At 34.8% G+C, this 21,234-nt stretch overlaps 1 protein-coding gene across 1 annotated transcript in view; it reads left to right on the forward strand.

Moving 5' to 3' along the window:
* The window catches only part of CNTN5 (contactin 5), a 616,731-nt gene that overhangs the window by 464,799 nt on the left and 130,698 nt on the right, over positions 1–21,234 (forward strand). Inside the window, exons 10-11 of the mRNA XM_059466383.1 lie at positions 1,793–1,895; positions 16,813–16,994. Coding sequence (XP_059322366.1) covers positions 1,793–1,895; positions 16,813–16,994 — 285 coding nt within the window. The remainder of the gene's footprint in view (positions 1–1,792; positions 1,896–16,812; positions 16,995–21,234) is intronic.

The following is a 21,234-nucleotide window of genomic DNA, read 5'->3' on the forward strand; positions in this document are numbered from 1 at the left end:
TTTATTCATAGTCACAAAAAAATCAGAAAACAGTAAACAAAGTTACAATGAGTGTAACTGAATTATTAATTTATTGATGTCTTTCAATCCAGTGGGAATGCATTTTTACAATATATTATAGCAGCAATCACTTCAGTCTAGGCTAAGGAAAATTTTAATTGACTACCATTTTTTGATGGCCTGGCTTCATTTTAATACCCAGGACACATATGGGGGTTTTTCCTATGAAAAAAAAAGAGGATTCATAAAGCAATGTCATAACACTGATTTAGTCCTGTCTTGGAGGAAATGGGTCAGTATTGCTAGCCCACATAATACTTGCAGGATAATTTTTTTTACAAAGAAATCTGCTACATATAGAATTATTTATAGACATACATTATGTGAAATAAAAGCATTTAATGCTTTCTTTTTCTGTCATCTGATTCACTTATGAGACACATTTAGATTTTCTAATTAGACTTAAGCCCCTGACGAAAAATTCAAATGTATATATGTTCAGACTTCCTCCAGAACCAAGCTTCTTCAGGGGCCTGAGTGACGGTGGGAAAATGAGAGCACAGCCCCACTGGAAACTCCTGAGCCCCGCAAGGAACATTTGAAGGCTAGGAATATATGTTTTACAATTTCAGTCTTATGTACTGTGTTTTGCTCTAGCAGGTTGTGGGTTGTTTTTTCATCCATCTCTGCCAACTCTTATTCTCTCAGCTGTAAATCTTGTACTCCTCTAATTCCATGTTTCTTCTTACGCTCATTTCTTTTCTTTCTCACATAAGAGATCTCTTTTCTCTCCTGCCTTTTCATCTCTTGTTCCTTTTTGCTTGCTTTAGAGTTTTTGGAGAATCTTGACTGATTTTATAGATTTAGATTTGTCTTGTTGCTACTTTTTCAAAAAGTCAGATTTTACTCCATTTTCCTCATCTAAAAACCTGAAACATTCTTACTTTTTTAAATACAGCCTTTTGCTCCCCAGTATTTCCTAACCCCATAGCCCAAATTCCATCTAACCAAATACAGCTGTTAGAGTCATATTCTTCTCCTTCCATGCTGATTGTATTTTCTCCAAGTGGCATTAAACACAAATTTCTCTCCACACCTTATAAAACATAGCTCCTTTTCCTTACTGATTTCTCATTTCCTAAGCTCTTGTGATTCTCCAAAGCTGTCAATCACTCTACACCAAATCTGAGATAACTTTATTGATTTCCACTTTTATATTTTCCCATTCCTGAATGTTTTCCCATTTCCTAGAATGCTATCTTATAGTACTTAAAGTGTTGTCCTGAAAAGAAATGCTCTTCCAAATTATAAGTCTCACTGAAAATTACATAACTGAAATTTTCATGTCTACATATCTGTGTTTGTGTCTGTGTACACAAATGCTCCTACATAATTTGAGGGTTTTTCCCTCAACTTAGAAGGTCCTCAGTCAAACATAGCACAATATGTTGATTTATTTGTCTAATTGTCAGTGTGCTGGTAAACAAAGATTTGGTCCATGAAAAGTCTCACTCTTCTATTGTTTGCCCATGTTAATCTTCAGATGTTTAAACATTAACCCAAGTTTCAAAAAATAAATCTTTTTTTAAAGCTCAATGTTGTGCTGCTGGTAAACTGAAGAGCATTTTAGAATATATATACTGCACCTGGGCACAGCACATCAGGTCAAGTGAGGTTATCTCCATCAATTACCAGCTTTATTGCTGGCAGATTCAAAAAGCAGGCCATGGGTCTTTCTGTGATAATGGAAAACTGATGATATTTCATATTGTAAACATTCATTATTTTCCAGGTGCGATGGGGGAATATGAACCAAAAATTGAAGTCCATTTTCCTTACACAGTTACAGCTGCAAGGGGAACTACTGTTAAGATGGAGTGTTTTGCACTTGGAAAGTAAGTAAAGATTCTTTCTAATTAGATATTGTTGTTTATTAAGATGAGACATGCCTGAATTGTGGTTTCATTATTTTGCTGGAATTTTTTTTACAGACAGTCCTTACTGCATTCTCAAAATAACCAATTGACTAAGCAGCTAATTATGAACTCCCTGTCCAGCCATTTCTGTGGTCAGGAATTCAGTCAGGTTAACAGTGTCTCTGTCAAAATGAAAAGTACCAATCAAATAAACAAAAAGCAGAAAGGCTTTTTAATTGAAAGTTTTACCGGACTCACACCCATTCATTCACAGGGATACTATAAATCAGTAAATTAGAGTTTGTCCTGTAAAAATGTTGTCTTTGGAGAATAAGCAAACATTCGTAGAGTTTTCTTCCCTCCCCCATATTAATGATTCATACACATAGCTAAGAGAGCAATGTCCTGATCATGTCCTAGCACACTTTGTGGCATCTCCCACTCTATAGTTTCTGCCTGACCTAATAGTACTAGTACAGAATGGGTGTTTGCTCTTCATGTCAAGGGGTTTTTACATGTTTGTGTGTAAAAGAGTTTAAGGGAGAGAAAGGTAAGAGAAACTGAAACTCAAATTACTTCTATACAGTATTGAGATTACAGAATATAGGATGAAAATGATAAGATTTCAGTTTTGTGGTGGCAGCTACTATCAGTTACTCAAGTTACTATTATGATTGTTCCCAAGAGTAAGGATGGCAATGTTAGTATACAGACAGAACTAAGAGTCATTTTTAGTGATTCAAAGAGATTCTTTCTTCTTGACATATATGCTGCTAAAAACAGATGTTCTTTCAATGATATTTCTCTAGAGACATTTTAAAAATTGTAATGGGTCGGGTTTTTTCCAAAATACCTCATCAAATTCTGTGTGGTGTGTTGAAAACAAACTCACTGTATTGAATTCTTTTCAGCTCCTTTTCAAAATGTTCTTTCGGACATCTTCTCCCTAGTCTCCAAAGTTATGCTGGTAAATATCATATACCCTGCTTGCTTTTATAGTTCATAGCTTATCAAAAAACAGGCAAACTTCTTACAGCTGGGTCTTGATAAAAAAATAAGGGAAGGATTTTTCTTTGTAAATCCTTTGGAGGAATGTCACAAAACAGTCTGAGAAATACTATATCTTGCATACTATTTCTTCTTATTTACCTAAGGAGGAACAAAACATAGGATGTTAGGAGTTTTAGAACAATAGTCTGTTTTGCTGAGGATCATTCCTCCAGGTTGTTCAGCAGGTCTGGTTTTCCACAGTGACTTTTCAAAGCCTGTCTCTACTACCTGAGAGGGATTTTGAATGTTTTATAGCCATTTTGATCTTCATGTGTCACTGGTCACTGGATTTTTTCTGCTCAGATTTTTCTCTTAACAGTTTCTAATTACTGAGTGGATTATATATGTCTGAAAATTACTTCCTTCTTACTGTTTTTTCATGTTTGACCAATACTGAGATGCTCTCAATGTTCAGGTCAACAGAAATTATACACACATAATTGAAGAGAAATTCTGACAAAGTTTTTCAGTTTTATCGATTTAGGTTCAGTGAATTTGATGAAGAAACAGGACATAGCCAAACCTGTCCAAACAAAAGCTGGGAGACCACAGCCCACATGGAGGGAGTCTATAGCAACAGCAGCTTCTGCAAATTCAGTCCCAACATAAATGTAAGCAGTAGTTTAGAAAAAAAATGTGAGACAAGAATTTTGGTAGGGTAGAACACAAGTCTTTTGTTTTAGATAGTAAAAATAAGAACGAAGGACAGGAAAGCAATAAATGGAGAGATTCCCCGAGATGCTGAAATAAATGAGGAACAGAGGCTGATTGCTCCAGGCCCTCTTCTGTCAGAAACACTGCCAAGTCAATAGTTGGCAATGAGGCCCTTTTAGACTCTAGGCTACGGTTGAAGAAGTAACCAACATATTACTTTTTATTTTCCTCATTTTGCTGGAATTAAATTACAGTTGCTGACAGATTACAAGTCAACTTCCCAGTGAAAAGGAGGTATGACACACATTGTCCTCTGCAATCATCACTGAAAGGCAAGAAACAGACCTAGTGATACATTTCACCTTCAGCACCATGAGATTTAGTAAAATCTCTCAAAAAGATTCAATCACTATTTTAAAAGGAAGGTGAAGATGACAGGAAGGAATTTGATTAGGTTATTTCATTTTTTTTACTTGGTGCTAATCTTTAATAAACAAAAAAATCAAGACCACCTTAATGACCAAGGAATTTAAGGTTACCTAATAAGACCCCATTTGCTGCTGAAGTAATGGGCAGCTATTTTTACCATGCACATTCCTTATCTTCTTTTCCCAGCCATTAATGCACAATCAAATCAGCTGAGCTGAAATTGCTTTCAATTTGATATGGTAATAATTACATGAATGACATTTCAGGCACCATTTGAAACCTGGAGGCTGAGGTTAGAAGTAGAAATGCATCAAATTTCCTCTTCATTTTCATAATTTTCTTTTTTTGTCCCCATTCCTTTTTCCTAATGCCTTGTAGAGGTTGTTGCTTGTTATCTTGCCATAGGTCCTATTTGCTAAACTTAAGCAACAAGTAATTTGGCCCTTTTTTATTTAGTATTCAAACTTGATATTTTGAATTCATATTGAAAATAACCCTGGGTTTATTACAGTCTTAAAACCAATATGCTGCTGGTTTTCTCCTGCTTTAATTTAACTGTCTGAAATACTCTGCTCTCTCCACTGTAATGACAAATGTTCCAGTGAGATTTCCTGAAATAGTCATTTGGCAAATATTCCAGCAAGATCCTTGTCTTCAGTTACAGATTAATGATTTAATAATAATGTTTATTTAACACTGTCAGTCACTATGGCTGAAAGAATTGAAGCTCTGAAGCTTTTGTCTTCAAACTAAAGTCAAATATCTTAATTGCTTGACAGAGATAAATTTTCTGAGAAGGATTTTATTCTGACCCAAGCAATATGTAGCTGATTCAGTTACAAGTGAAAATATTGTTACTGATGCCACTTACAAACAGACTTTGTAGCTGCTAAAAAATTCAAAGCAATGAAGGAGTGAAATGTCTCAAGATTGTCTAATTTGCACTAGATAGAGATTCTTATCATGAGCATCAGTCATTGTCTAAGCAATCACTGCATAAATCACTGATTTACTGCTGAGATTTAACAAGACATGAAAAACAGAGGAGCCAAACAAAATTTACTGCATATACATCAGAGTGTGCATATTGCAATTAGTGGCCTTTTGTGCTGGATATATATGCTGGCCCAAGGCTGCTTTTTATAGACATATTCACTGCCACATCTACACAACAATTTATGTTTCAGTGATGTCTATATTTGTTATATATGTACCTATATATAGTATATAGGTATGTTTTCTGCCACCCATTTAAATATGTAATTTCTATTATAAATATTTGAATTTTCTTTGTTCCCTAACAAATCAGGGGATCATATATTTAAAAAAATTTGCTAAAAATCCACTGGCAATAACAAGGTATTAACATTTTCCATTTATTTTTAGCTTTCCACCATAGCAAAAATACTTCTTTTTAATTTGCAGAATCACTACATCCTGGTTAGTATTTACAGAAAATGTTGTAAAATAAATAATTGAAAAGAAAAAGAAAAAAATCTGAATGGAAGAGTTCAAAATATCTAAATTAATAAAATTAGTTCTAAACAACAATATGTTAATGTTTGTTTTTCAGTAACAGCTTTCACTGCTTGTGTCTTCTCTTATTTAAAAAAACAAGCTAATTATTTGTAAAGCTAATAAATGAGCTAGTGAATAATGAGGTTTCTGTTTGTAGTCCACATAATCCTGATTTTTTATGTCCATTTCAGTGTCAGACCTTAGATTTCTTATGTAAATCAGGAAGACAGATGACCTTGTTCTGCAGAGAAGTTCTGATGGAGAAGATATCATTTTCCTAGCTGACACTTTTGCACAAGTTACAGCATTCTTGGCTTTTCCTGCTCCAGAAATGCAACTTTTCAGACACTGCCTTCTGTGACAGCAGGTTGCCATTTTAATTTTCTCACGTGTTTCTGACTTTGCTTTCAGGAGCATATAGAGGCTACTGGTCCATTCTTTAATTTCTTTTTTCATGTATTTTATTCAAAGAAATAATTCTGGTGCTTTTGTTTAGCTGCTCATTAGAAAGAGATGAAATTAATGCTGTTGATATGCAAAAGAACTCTAAATTCCATCCCCACTATATGACACATTCATTAATAAGGCACTTCGGTGACAGCCATCCAAGCATGCTTCAGCTCTTCCTTACCTATGTCATAAGTACTTTTAGCACTATTATTTTAAATACAGGACTTAAAGGCAGGCAATGATGGAAACATGGTTTTTTTTTTGAAACCTCAAAATGAACATTTTCATAGTTTGAGAAATGATACAGTACTGGTTTGTGCAAGTTGGCATGAAAAGCTGTAAGTTCCTGCCCTCTTCAACGAGCCCAGACCCTTGGTCGCAGAGGAAAGCAAGAAGAGTGCAAGTGTCAGAAACATCTTTATTTTTTTTCCTTTATTATTCTTTCCAGCATATAACCCTAAGTTTTCTTCTTGCTTCTATATGAATAATTCTACTCAAACTCTTTCACACAAATTTTTAAATTTTAAACTGTGTATTATACACACACCCTACCTGACCCTCACACTTCAGCTTTTTCCTCAGTGCATTTTTGTTTGTGCATTACACCAGACTTCTACTTTATTTTCCATATAAAAGTCACATTTCATTGGTTTTCTGGCTCTGTCAGAAAAAAAAAAAATTGAATTTGTATTATGATAGTGCCAGCAGCCAATTTTGAGTGAGTAATCATATTTTATTTCTCATTAAAACAAATTACAAGATCTGGGGTATTGAAGTACTTGTAGATTACCAGAGTTTTCAATCTTTGCTCTTAAAATAAGGGCTGTATAGACTGCCAAAAGGATTGTTTTGCTAAAAACAAACAAACAAACAAAGTTTATGCATCCCTTTATTTATACTATGGTTATTTTTAAACCATATAGATCAACACAGATATTTGAATCAAAAGCATCAATAAACAACAGTGCTGACAGACAATTTTTCTTATGACTCATTGACTTGTTTTTCTGCAGTTTTGAGAGACTATTTTATGCTTATGCTATTTCTGTAGAATAGTAACATACACATCATATACCAACATTCTCTTTAAATGTTAGGTTATTTCACTTTGGCAATGTCAAAACTATGTTTTTGATTTGACATATACTTAGTTAATGATAAGAATAAATTTAAAATATTTATTTATTTTTGTTACTGAAGTAAAATGAGGCAGATTTGATAGAGTGTTGTTCATTTTGTCATATTTAATGTTGCCTTAATAATTCTATTGTTAACTTTGTTTGGAAGGGATTTATAGCTCAGCTGTAAACAATCATCCCATATGTAGTAGGGCTTGCAAGAACTCAGCTGAAAGTTCTTTTAAAAATCTTCCTTTCTAAATGAAATGAAATAAAAAGAAGGTGAAGCTACATATATTTAAGTCATACAAATTAATGAAATTTATGACTTTTAATCTAAGAAGCATTCAAAAATGTTCTATTGAAATCATGAACTCTGAATCGATTCAAATTAATAAATGTCTCAAAGTTTTAAATCCATTAAATATAGTAGTTTTGTTACCTTCTGTTCCTGATTTCCTTTTACTAGACTTTTCTAATTTTTCTAATTGATCTTAAGCTTTTATTAGAAATGCTATTATTTGTTTCATGGCACTACCAACATTTTCATTGCAGACTATATACCTGTTGTGGATGCACCATCCTGGAAGTGTTTAAGACAAGGTTGGATGGGGCTCTGAGCAACCTGGTCTTGAGGAAGGTGTCCCTGCCCATGCCAGTAGGGCTGGAACTCAATAATTTTTGTTTCCTTCCAACTCAAACAATTCCATTAATCTGTGTAGGGAGAGCTTACTACAAATTTTTCAATATGTGGAAATAAAGGCAGAGTGTTTGGATAAGTCAGTATAATACCTAAGCAAAGATCAGAGCGGCCAAATAAAAAGTCTTTATGCTCTGGTGAAGAGCATTTGATTGTAACTGTGGAGAATTGCATGAAATTTCTGAAGAAGTTATTTTTTGCTGGTGTGGCTCATTAAGCCAATGACAGGGTAATGGCAGTGAAGCAGTTTTCTAGATATTGCAAACATTTTGCAGGTACAAAAAGACAGGCTTTGCAAATCCACATTTTAAAGGGCTATTTCAGTGAGATCTAGAAAATAACATAATGATGAAGAGAACAATTTCAGAAAAGAGGCTTAAAGACACCCAGGAATGAATCTTTGGTCAGAGGTTTCATAGCACCTGATTCCTTTTTTTCCTTCACATTATTATATGAGATTTTTGGAGGAACAAGATTATTATATCGGCCACATGATTATATGAGATTTTTGGAGGAACAAGAAGTTGATAAACAGTAGTATTATAATGAGTCACAGATCCAGGTTGCACACTTCTCCATCTAGCACATGCAGTTACCCATCTGGTCTCTACACACAAGGGAGCAGAAGATTCCAGCATTGCACCGTTGTTTCCTAACTTCAAGGGACTGACTTTAACCCTCTCTGCTCTTCAAATCTGTGAAATAAGGCTTTTTACTTTCAGATCACCAGTTAAAACTGTAAGCCAAGTCTTGCACATATTTCTCCTTGACTTCTGTCCTCTAGTTGGCTTATCTTGGCAATCCAGTATTACCTACTGGTCTTGAATATTTCCACACAGGTCTTCCAACATTCTTCCCCCAGACCTGGCAGAAGGCATCTCCTTTTATGAACTGTCGAGAGAACCAGATAAAATCCTCCTGTAATCAGACCCCTTCCCAGTAATCTAGAAATCCTCTCATGAGGATTTCTATTCTGGGATCAGATTATTTTCTAACCTAAGTCTCCTTGGTGTCAGCATGAATCCACATCTTGCTTCAGCTCTGGTGTGGTGCTAAACAATAGCAGAGCTAGTGTGCTGGTGATACTCAAAATTAGCCTCTGTTAACTGCACTACACTGAAACCCAGGGCATTGACATGAGTGAGCAGTCAAGGCAGCAAGCAGCAGATGAGTATTAGTGGACATAGTCCTGGGAACAGAGCACGCTTCACTGGCGTGTATAGATATATGCATACATACATGCGTACAAAATAAAAAAGAGCAACATCTGGATATAAATCAGGCTTCATTGTTTTTAGAGCTAAGTATGATACTTCTGTTGTCAATGTATTTGGGTTATTTCAGCAGATCTGTGCTTTTTCCCCTGAGGATAAGCTGTCTTTTCCTTGGACAACTGAAGCTTCTCGGGGAATGAGTGTTTCTTTGCTAAGGATTCTGATAGCTCATGGAATAGCCATTCAGCCCTGGAAGTTGCTTAGCTGTTGTCTTTTGGAAAATATTAGGCTACTTGTGCTTTTCCATGAGCACTGAACAGTCCTTTCCTGTTCCCACAGAAACACCTTTGATATTAAAGGTAACCTGGCATTAAATAAGTAATTTTAGGTGCTATACATCCAATTCATTGTTGGAACTTGGATTGAAATATTTAGTCGTTTTCCTACATATAGCAGAATTACTGTGGGAACAAGGCATGCTAATAATTTAACATTTTCAAGCCTCAAGCTAATTCACATTGCAGAAATCCACAGGTAGTAATTTACCATCAAAACCAAGGTTTAGCATGATGTTCTATTTTCCATCTACAGGCCACAGAGACATGAATTGTTTGTTTTCTCTTTTTAAAACAGAGAAACCATGCCATAGAGTATTAATCTGATTTCATTATTCGCCCAAAATGAAACTGCGCGATAGATACAAAAATTTATATAGAAATACCTAAGTTCCATAGGACAAAAAATCATGTTACTTCACACCAGTTCTCTCTACTGCAAAATATTTTATTAATCCTATCAGATGCCAGATCTGGAAGCTGTGGAAACCACTTTTAAATTTTACTGATAACAAAATACTTGCAAGAAGGAAATAAATAATCTCTGCAGAACATTTGTCAATGCTATAAATAAGGGTTTCTTTTCCCCTCAAGATAAGGTTGTGATGAGAGGATATCTCATCTTTTTAAATGCAGAAATGGCATCTTCAAGTTGAGTTTGTTTATATGACAAAAATAGATCCAGGATTCTCTTTCTTTTTTTTTTTTTTTTTCCTTTGATAGCACATATTTTTTATATCAAATAAATATTTCTAAGACTTTCATCAATTTCAAGTTCATTTTCAGCTCATGCTGAATAAGTATTTGTGTTATAAGGTGCTAGAGCCAGACTGGATTTTGTTCCTGATTTTCAGGCTGGATTTGTTTCTGTTTTCTTCTAAGTGGACTTGTTCTTAAATAGACTTTGTAATACTGTTACAGATATTGCAATCATTCATAGCAATGTAATAAAGATTTTTCAGTAAATCTCAAGTAGTGCTCCTAGGCCTCATTCTACCTCACTCTAAACCTAAAATTTAAATTTGCTGTCATTTACTGTATGGCATAATGAAAGTGGGAGAAAAACATACCCAACTAAGTCCCTGTCAGCAGAATGTCATCCTTGAAGAACCAATATTACCAATCTCTTTTCTTTCTCTCTCAGAACCCTTGAAGAAAATTTATAAATGTTACTAAAAACTGTTTAGTAACTTGAGCAGCTTTGCAGCTTTACTGTAGATTTAAAGATGGAGGAGCTTTTTTTTTATTGTTATTCGAAATTACTATCCAGAAGCATATGTGTAGACTTTCTCTCTGTGTCAGAGTCTGAGAGGATCAGAAGGAAACGAATTCTAGGATTTCTCAGGAGAAGGTCACCAGAGTTACCACTGTTATGTTTCCCTTAAGGATTTGCCACAAAGAAATAAATGAATATGGTACTGTGGCACAAGAGCCTTAAATGCAGCTTTTCTGGAAATCATCACACTCATTGTCTTCAAACTCTGTGTCTGATCAGCAGGTTCAAAGCCATCTTGCACTCTTCAGACATGCTAGATTTTTGTTCACATTTGCATCCTCATTGATGGTATGTCACAATCTTTGGGATTTTTGGACTCATTGTAACTAGTCTTCCTGATCTTCTGGATCTGCACACATACGCTGGTCATACCTGTACAGCAGAGTCAGGACATCCTAGATCAATGTGCTAGCTAAAGAAAATCTGCCTAGGCAAAATTTAGAAGAGAGAAAATGACGCAAAATTTCAATTATAAAATAACACAAGGCAAATAAACAGAGTTCTATTGCAGTATTGTGGCCCTGAAGAACTGTATGAAGACCTGCAAAATATGTCATCTTTTCAAAGAAATTTTCTGCTTCAAAGCATTATCTCTTAAAATCATGGATTCTTCAGGTATTATCCCTTTTAGTAAAACAGCAGGTATCATTTATGTCTTTTGCTTTTCAAATTGTTTCAGATTACTCTTCTTAACAGCCTTGATCACAGGCTGGTGATAATCTACCTGTTAGGTCTTTAATATTTTTAGAATAATGTCCACTTCAGAATGCCCCCAGACACATGCTGAGGTAGAGTGTGATACAGAGACTAGAAAAAATGGTTACTGAATGGCTGACGAAAAACAGAGCTTATTTCCATCATTTTTAACAGACACGATGGCTCATTACCTCCTCAATCCCACCATAGAAATGCCATCCACAATCCTGGGATGGCAGGAATATAATATGGAGTTTTGCAACGAGGACAACATCACCGAATACATAGGAGATATTCAGCTCTTTCTTTTTAAATTTTTACCTGTGCTGCTGTCATTTAATCAAGACTAAACACCATTACCTAACTTTTAAATGCAAACCCAAAAGGTTGTGGAATAGCTTTTCCACTGTCTTCACTATTTGTCAAGCCAAGACCTTTGCCTGTTGTGGTCTTGTTTGATTGCACACTCATTTGTTCATGATTAACTCAAATTTAAGAATTTGGAAAAACATTTAAATCACCAAAATTGTTGATTATATCATCTAACTTAGGGTATGGACAGCTACATTATCTAAATTTAGCTGTTGAATAGTTAGGTTTGAAGATTGAGACATCAGTTTAGTCTCTGATCAACCGGTAAAGAGGAACTCTGGAGTATAATTCACTGCAAATAATGAACCATTATAGAAAATGAATCATCTTTATACATGGCACTATTTTAGATGCTAGAGATGCTCTAACATGCCATAATTTAAAGTGTGAAGAAAATGCTGTGTAGCTGGATATGCAGCCAAGCAGGCACTGTCCTTGCTCTGTGCCATAAAGAACAAGCTAATAGTGGTGATAAGTGGTGGCATGCCCACATTAATGCATGACATTCATATATGTAATAGATATTTTCAGCACAGTCATGGGCATCTGTTGAAGAGACTTGCAGACCTGGACTTGTTCCTGTACCCTGTCTTCAAGATCATCATCATTTGCTTCTATTCTCTTTTAATTTTTAAATCACCATACTCATGGCTGCTGTATTTCATGTATTTCAGTTCTAACTAAATTTTAAAAACAAAATGAATGGAAAAGTGGTTATTATGTCTCATAAAACTCTGAACAGATTTATATGGGACATTCTAAAGGTAGACGTCCATGGTTGATAGCCATTCCTGAAATCCTCAACATTTTAACCCTCATAATTATCCTATAATAATGAAAGATATTTAATACAGTTGCAAGACAGGAAGGTGTAAGAAAGAAAAGGGCTTTTTTCTAGTCCCCATTGGCAAGCAGAGGTTTACAAGATATATTGTGATGTGCACCTGTGAGTTTGAAGACACAGCTCAGAACAGTGATGCATGGTAAAGAGAAATTGTGTGGAGCGGAATTGAAATTACTGTAGTAGATAAAATATTTCAAAATATCACATCAATCTGTACCAACCAAGTACAGAAAAAGTAATCTATGCATTCCTATTTAAAATATTCTTGAAATCCTAGAGCTCAGATCCAAGGAAAGGATATTTTAAATTTCAGGCATTATTCCTATTTCTGCCTCTCCCCTTTCCCAAAATAAACATGGACTTTAGGTATGTCAAAAAATTCTGTCACATATGAAATTGACAGGAAAAAGAACAGCTTCCAATAATTTTTTGAAATGTTTTTATTTTTATGTTTTATTGAAAATTGTGAAGCATTCCAACTAATTCAACGGCACTCATCCCAAATAATACACTGCTGAAAACCAACTCTCACAATCTCTTGTAAATGCAAAGGTAAAATTATGACTCATATTTTCTTCAAACTCAAAGTGTACAAACCCACAGTGATGTCGATCCCAGTCACCAGGGACCACTTAGGTTTCTCATTTCAATCTAGAAAAATGACAAGTTTAAAGATGGTATTTCTGAAATCAAGTAGTGGTACTAGGACTTAGCAGTAGTATTCAGATGATTTTTTTTCCAAAAATGAGGAGAAATCTTGTTTTTAAACTCAACTGAAGCTCAAATAAATTTATTCACAGGAGTTGAATGTAGATGTTGTGACAATAAACAAGGCAACTGTATTCCCATAAATATCTGTTGAGACCAAAATAAAAATGGGTTATAGTGGTTATAAGATTCAGTAATTATGCATATTACATTAAACTCATATTAATGCTAGAAATACTTCTGCAGTTACTCTATTTTTCAAAAAAACTGTGGATCATTTGAAAAGATTAAAAATGTGCATATGCTAGTTAGTTTTTATGGTGAACTTCAGGAGTTTTCTAGAACAGTCATACAGTTTTATTCTTTCACATTCTCACTCATATGTTTCATTTCATTCTCACAGAAGTCACAGAGGAGAGATAGGTATAGATATATTTTTATTTCATATGTAAAATTCATATGTCACTTGTGAGTTATGCAAGGAAAATAAGCTTCATTAAACAGAACTACAAGTTGTCTGCAAATACTGATTTGCAATATGGGAGTACTTTCCTTTGAAATCATTAAATCTGCTCAGCTAAAGTAACTTTATCTCCTTGGAAATTTCCACTTACTATCTCATACTGATGAAGAAATAACTGAATTGTTTTAAAATATGCTTCCTTAGGAACCAGACAACCAGTTTCCTCTGTGTTTGCCATGTTATACACATTTACTTGCTGCAGGAAACACAAAAGCAAATTTTAAAAAATTTGTTAAATGCAATTTAAAGGAATATTTCCAAATACAGGAATTTCAAAATAATCTTATAGCAGCTAAATGAGACAATTTTCATTGTTTATAAGCTCTTGACTTTTTCTCAGAAATATACACTACCAAAAAAAAATCCTTTCATTAATATTATTCAGCAGAACCCATTTTCCTCCATGACAATAGAGAAAAAGAATTTTTGTCACTGATTTTACTGGAAGCAAGGCTGAAGGCCAAATAACTATCAAAAGGCAGCAAGCATGACACCCTTAAGGTCCCAAATAAAATATATCTGCACGCTCATTTCAGTCATAAAGCAGCAGTTGCTGAGTCTTATTGCACTATACCAACATAAAGAATTCCTATTCCTACTGTGGACTTGTGTTGTGATAAATAATCATCAGTTAAACTCTTATCTGTCCATGGTGGATGTTTTGCAGCCAGAAATCATGACACAATTATATTCCATATAAAAAGAGGACTAGCATACGAGGAGTTAACCCTTTAGGCTGAATGTAAAACAGAAAACTTGCACAATCTCCACAAGTCACTCAAGAAAGAGTCTAAATTTTAATATCAGAATAAATTGTGCAATAAGAAATTAAATATGAGAGCTAAGGAAGGGAGAGAAAAAACTAAGATTATTTGTACTACGTCTGATACAGACATACAGGTATTAAAATGTAGCAAATAAAATGTGTAGTTAAGGATGTGAAAGGGATAACATAACTGGTGGGACTAAGAAAGTTTTACTAGTGCATCAGAAAAAAATACCCTTCATATTTAAAACTTAACATGTTGAAGTACTTTAATCAGATTGGAACGGGAAGTTCTTTTGGTCTTTATCTGAAAAGTATGTAAAATAACTTCTTATAGGAAACAAACTTTATAAATCAGAACTATACAATCTGTAGAAGAGCCCTCAAACCAAACCCACAAGACACCAAAATTTGAAATTGGCCATCAAGAAATTAATTTAAGGTTAAAAATGAGAAAGCTACAAAATTGCTATGGTTATAGTGGAAAAAAAAAAAAAAAAGAGGTGTTATGATCCACATCTATCACATGATCCAAAAACATTTATAAAAAGAAAAATATACACATAACTGAAGTGCTGGAGAGAAGAGACCAGCCTGTTTTTTCTAGCAAGGAGAAACAAAAACTATTCCATACAGGTATTTCTTCTGTGGTGGATAATGATAAAAGATCATTTTGCAATAATAACAAGATATTGCAGGAACCACGTGCCAGAGATGAATACATACACATTCACAGTTCATTTTGTCAGGTTAATTAATCAGTGCAGAAAACTGATAAGAAAAATAATTCTTTTCTCTTTCTGATATATTAAAATGAATTCCTTATTGGATTATATGTTGGTTTTGTAAGGTAATGATGTCAATAGGCTCAATAAAATTCAGTGATCTGTGGCACTCAGGAGTTAAGAGTTAGACAAATCTTCTGATAATCAGGTACAAGTTTGGGAATTGTCTTATCTCTATAAAATACTAGAATTTGGAGCATCTTTTCTGCAAGTTTGAGTACAACTACAGTGATTCACATTACGGCATGTGATTCTAACTGCTTGAAGAATAACCAGAACTTGCTTGTCACATGCTTATTTTTTGTGCCTCAAACTGGATACCCTGAAATATTAAGAGAAAGGTGATATTCTTAATGAAACTCCATACATTTATAGCAAGTGAAAGTTAGCAAATGATGACAGCAATTCATAGCAGTTTAGAATATATACTAAATAAATTTGAACTATTATGAAGTGCTTTTCCTCATCTAAACTGCCACAATGCAGTGTTTAGATATGTGTTTATATCTAAACTTAGACTTGAAATAAATACAAAATATGTTTTTCAAAAAGTTCAATTTTCTGTTATGGTGTCCTCCAAGCTTCTTGTGGAGTACCTGAAGCAGCCCAGTTTTCGGCTCACAATCAAATATTTTTTTATTGACAGTTCTACTTTTTCTTTTTTTTCCCCTCTTAAATACCTGCCATATTTAGAAAAATGTATGTCTTTACCATAAGGCCCACTGGGTGCACAATGGCTGATGAGTTTTTGAGCTAAAAAGAAAATTTCATGAGTACAAACACTATTTAAGACATTTTTTCCCCAGGTATGAATGTAAATGACCCAGGGCCCTCACAGACCTCTGTGGAACAGCAAGTTGCAGTGAAAATTCCTTCTGCTGCCACAAGAAAGAGTGTAATGCTATGAGACAGTGACAGGAACAGCAGTGCCATTAACATGTCTCGTTACACAACCATTTTTACAATTTGAATAATTTTGTAAGAAAAATATCTCCAAACCTCTGGTCACTTAAATTTACCCAAAAAAGAAATTCCCCACCTAGACAGATATTTTTATGGATTGACCTGAAATGCAGTTTCATTACAGGAAAATTGGGATGCTTTGGCATTTTCTAAGTTCATCCAAGTTTTGAAGTTATTTTTGTTGACCTATGGAATGGCAGCATTCAGGAGTAAAGCATATAGTCCTAAAGAAACTCTAGAGAGGGTGATTTCAAGTGATTTATTTCATCTCGGTAAAAACAAGCTCCCCTGTGGATGAAAGGGACACATTCCATGTAGCAATCCATTTATTAAGGATTCCTTATAGAAAGTGAACTAGATCAACCATTACAGGAACCTTAATTGTGATTATGCTTTATTGCTACTTAGATTATTAACTGTTTAAACTACCAGATAACAGAATCTATATTCTCAATAGTGGAAGAGTGTTAACATTAATTTTGCTAAATATTTCAGCCCTGTTCCAACAATCTCTTGGAGGAAAGTTAATGGTCATAATCCAAGTAAAGCCCGCCTGAGAAAATCCCAAGCTGTGCTTGAAATACCTAATGTGCAGCTCGAGGACTCAGGAATGTATGAATGTAAGGCTGAAAACTCTCGTGGAAGAAATGTCTTCAGAGGACAGCTACAAGTCTACAGTAAGTGGAACTGCACCCAGCATTGTCCTGAAATGCTTTGTCCACACTTAAGGCTTTGGTCACACGTGAAGCATTCCAAGGTTCAGCAGAAACAAGATACCTTGATATATAGAGTATACACCTTATATCAACAATAGTTTTGAATTAAGGTATATATTACTATTCCTTAATATTGCATTAAGGTTTGAAACATAAATAATGTTGACTTCTTTGAAGAATTTACTTAAATATAATTTCATATGGGATTTGTGGTTTTTTTTTAATTAAACATAGAGCTATAATTTTGAAAGTCTGTTTCTTTTCATTAGGATATAATAATGACAAGCAACCTAAACATGAATTATCTGTCAGAAAACAATGCTGTAAATGTTTTAAGATTATTAACATGCTTTTATTAACATTTTACCTACCTGTGCCACGCTTCGGTGCTGAGCTTTGTCAAGTTCATTGTACTGGAATGAGAATTTAAGAAGGATTTGTTTCTTCCAAAAAATTTTCAAGGCATGCACAATTTCCAAAAGTTCTGATCTTCACAAAGTGAAGGGAAAAAAAATTTTTGAATGTCCATAAAAGATTAAATCATGCATCAGGTTGAAAATAAAAAAGGAACTCTGAAAATAAAAATATTTGACAAACCCAACAAATTCTATATTATACTGTTGCTGCATTCTAGGGTCCAGAAACAAAAACCTATGTATTACATACCATGAATACTTACAAGTTAAAGTTTGGCATATATCACACGTAAGCTTGAGTTCCACTACTTTTAATCAATTTAAGCCACGCTACCTTGTATCATTCCATGAACCCTACAACCTTAAATGCTTAGCAGAGGACTTGAAGGTCCTCTGTGTGAGGTTATGCAACAGATCTTTCAAACTGAATTGTTTTCTATCTTCAAAGATCCCAGCCAGTAGAATTCCAAATGCTGCAGTTTAGATAGAAATGTCTATGGAGTTTCTCCTCTTAATTTTCTTTTTATTTTCCTGATTTCAGCCCGTGGCTCCTAATGCCTTCTCCCCATCAGTAAATATAAAGAATTCTCTGTCTTTGTTACACACTTTCATCAAATAACTCTAGACCAGGATAGTATATTTAGTTTATTTTCCACATATGTCAATATTTTCAGGACCCTAATCAATTTTCTGTCTCCTCTGGCTTTCCAATGTCTTTATCTTAACTCAGTTGATTTTAGTGAGTTCCAGCATATCTCTGAATCATGCTTCCTTCCTTGCTTTTGATTCTCATCCACCAAGAGACCAGGGGAGTCTTTTTTCTTCAATTTTTTGTATTTACTGGAAAAATTATGTGATGGTTAAGATGACAGTCTGTGCATTTAATTCCAGATTTTCCATCTTGCACTTGCAGCAAAGTTTTTATAAGACTTTTGCTGAAAATAACAGTCAAAAAAAGCCCAGCACCTACTCTATGCCTCCTACAATGACAATACTCCACTGATATTTCTCAAATTCTTGCTAAAAATTACTTCCATGAAAATATAGCAGCTCCTGCCAGGCACCTGAGGGCCAGGGGAATTTAGCAGCTGGTATTTCTCTACAATGTTTCTTAAAATATAAGAAATTCAGGAAATTTAATTTGAGTTATAAGATGTATCCCATACATACACTTCCTACCTGTTTTTTAGAGCTGTGAAACTACTAGATGCCAAAGCAGTGTATGAAAGTGTTATAATTATCACTGCTTCCCTATTTCACAGTTAAAAGACTATAAAATGGGCTCTTCAAGAGAGAAGATAAGATGCTATAAAATGAAATTATATTTCTTCAAGGGCACCATGCAGGTCTGTGGCATAAAATGACAGCAAACATGATAGAGTGTTCTACACAACTCTTTCATCTCTCTTTTGCTTTTGCCTTTTGCTCTGAGCAGAAATAAAGCTGTTACTCAGATCCATGGAATACATTTACAATGTTAGTTTTGTTGTATTCTGTGTAGATAGAAATATTAATTTTTCATTCTCTACCGTTGTCTAAATTATATTTTTAGAGTCTCTGCCTTTAAGGGATAAAGCACAAATTTAGCTCATTGGGGTTTTGTTTTGCAATAATTCAGTACAATTTCTTTAACACTTTAGGAAGAGAGTTCATATTTTCTTATTCCTCTATCAACAGATACGTGAGACTAGTAAATTAAGTTTCACCTATCTGCATCAGCAGGCTGCAAGGTCAGAACAGGTTACAGAGGGCTTTCAGACGGACAATACCAGCGGCGGTCTCCAATACAGCAGGACAAGAAGCACAGGCTTTACTACAATCCCATAGGTGCCTTTTCTTGGCCTCAAGATAAAATACTCCCCATGGAGGCACTCTCAGCCTTCAGTGCTCATGGAGAGAGCATCAGTGTCTCACCGGCCTACAAACCTTGGCTACTATTTCCAGAGGTGTGAGAGGGCTTGTGTGAGAAGGCTTCTACACAAAATTGAGCAAAATGTTACTTCACAAAACACTCAATTTCCTCTGCTGACAGCTGGTGTTGCAGGATTCGGGGGCATTATCTGAAACGGCCTTTTCTGCTGTACCTTTTGTTCATAACAACAGTCAACATGAATTATTTAACTGTAAGCTCACTGTCTTTCCACTGACATCTTATTCCTCCAGGTGGCAATGATTACTTTGGCTCAGAAATTCAGATGTGGGCCGTCATTTCTGTACCAGGGGTTTCTTGTAAAATTTCCAAGCAGTCTGTAGGACCAGGTGTGTCATGCTGCGGTCTCACAATTTGCATATCCTCTGTAGGAATTCACTCGCTGTCTATTTGAATCTTCTTCATCCTGTCAGTTGCATCTGATCTGGGTCACCACAGAGCATTTTGGAGAAAGCCCAGGACACCCAGTCTGCCTGTCTAGTCACATTTAATCACAAACTAGTGATTTCTTGCTTCTTACCTGCTGCTGCAGTCCAGATACACCATGACTGCCTGATGCAGCTGACAATTTGGATGTTGTTCAGAAAGCACTGTTTCGGAATGTTGACAACTTCAGATTATTGTAGTCTCAGCACTTAGTGGAAATTCAGCTGTAGGCATTAACAGCATAATTTTTACAATGCCAGGAATCCTCTTATGCATTGCAACCTATTTTGAGAGGTGTGATTTTCCCCCAAGTGATCTGCTCATCCTGTAAGTTTGTGGGAAATTTTATTCAAGCTCAAATTGATTAATAGGAGAACAAAAACTAAAACATGAGTGGATAAATTTGCCATTAGCCTTTTCCTTTCTCCTCAAATTCTTGCTAACAGCATTTTCCCAATGGTAAGCACTGGTATGACCAATTCCTGCTCCCCTCTAACTCTTAACTTTTTGGGGTTTTTTCTATGTTTCCTACTCACTACTGCCAGGATCAGCAGGGGATAGTGATGTGAAGTGATTATAAAAACACATTTTTGGCTGTTTTTCTTTTGGCTGTATATCAGTTCCCTCATTCTGCACATAGCAGTGCCTTCCTGGCAGCTGAAGGGAAGGCTCACCATAACACAAGAGTGGAACAAGCACCTGACAGCAGGAATATTCTGTAATGCAGTGTAACTGACCATCCTGATTTTAAAATCTATTTTAATTACTTCCCTATAAAAACTGAACAGGAAAAAGTTCCACTCCTGCCACTACAGGTTAGTCCCACACAGTAAAACTGGCAAGAGAAGAGATTTTGTAGTCAAAAAAGTAAATTAGTTTTAAATTTTCTATCTTGATTTTCTCACTTATCTTTCTTAATATGCTTCTTCTGCTTAACTCTTCCCAATTAATCTCATATACAGGAAAATAATTTTTTTTTCTTCCCAAACTCTGTATTCATTCAATTTTAGAACATTATTTTAAATTATTTGTCTATGTAAAATTTTGTGTTAATTTTGTCTCAGACAAAAAAGTGCTTAAAATTTTGAGAAATAATCTAAATTTTCTTCACCTTAATTTCATTCTGCATAGACAATTTAAAAATCTGCCTGTAAGCTTGCAGATTTATTTCAAATTTATGTTTACAAAACATAAACATTCTGATATCCTTGAATAAACAAGTGCAGAAATGCAGTATAAAATAAATCATGGATTGGATGGATGTATCTCAGAAACACTGGATAGAGCTCTGGCACAGCACTCATAAAGACTACTGAACACTAAAATGCAAAATCCTTCTCTTCTCACAGTCAACCCAAAGCTCTTCACTGGACAGATTAAAAAACAACCAGACACCTTTTTTTCCCAAGAAGAGTGTTGCATTTATAAG

This window comes from Ammospiza nelsoni, chromosome 2, assembly GCF_027579445.1.
Source record: "Ammospiza nelsoni isolate bAmmNel1 chromosome 2, bAmmNel1.pri, whole genome shotgun sequence".
Classification (NCBI taxonomy): domain Eukaryota; kingdom Metazoa; phylum Chordata; class Aves; order Passeriformes; family Passerellidae; genus Ammospiza; species Ammospiza nelsoni.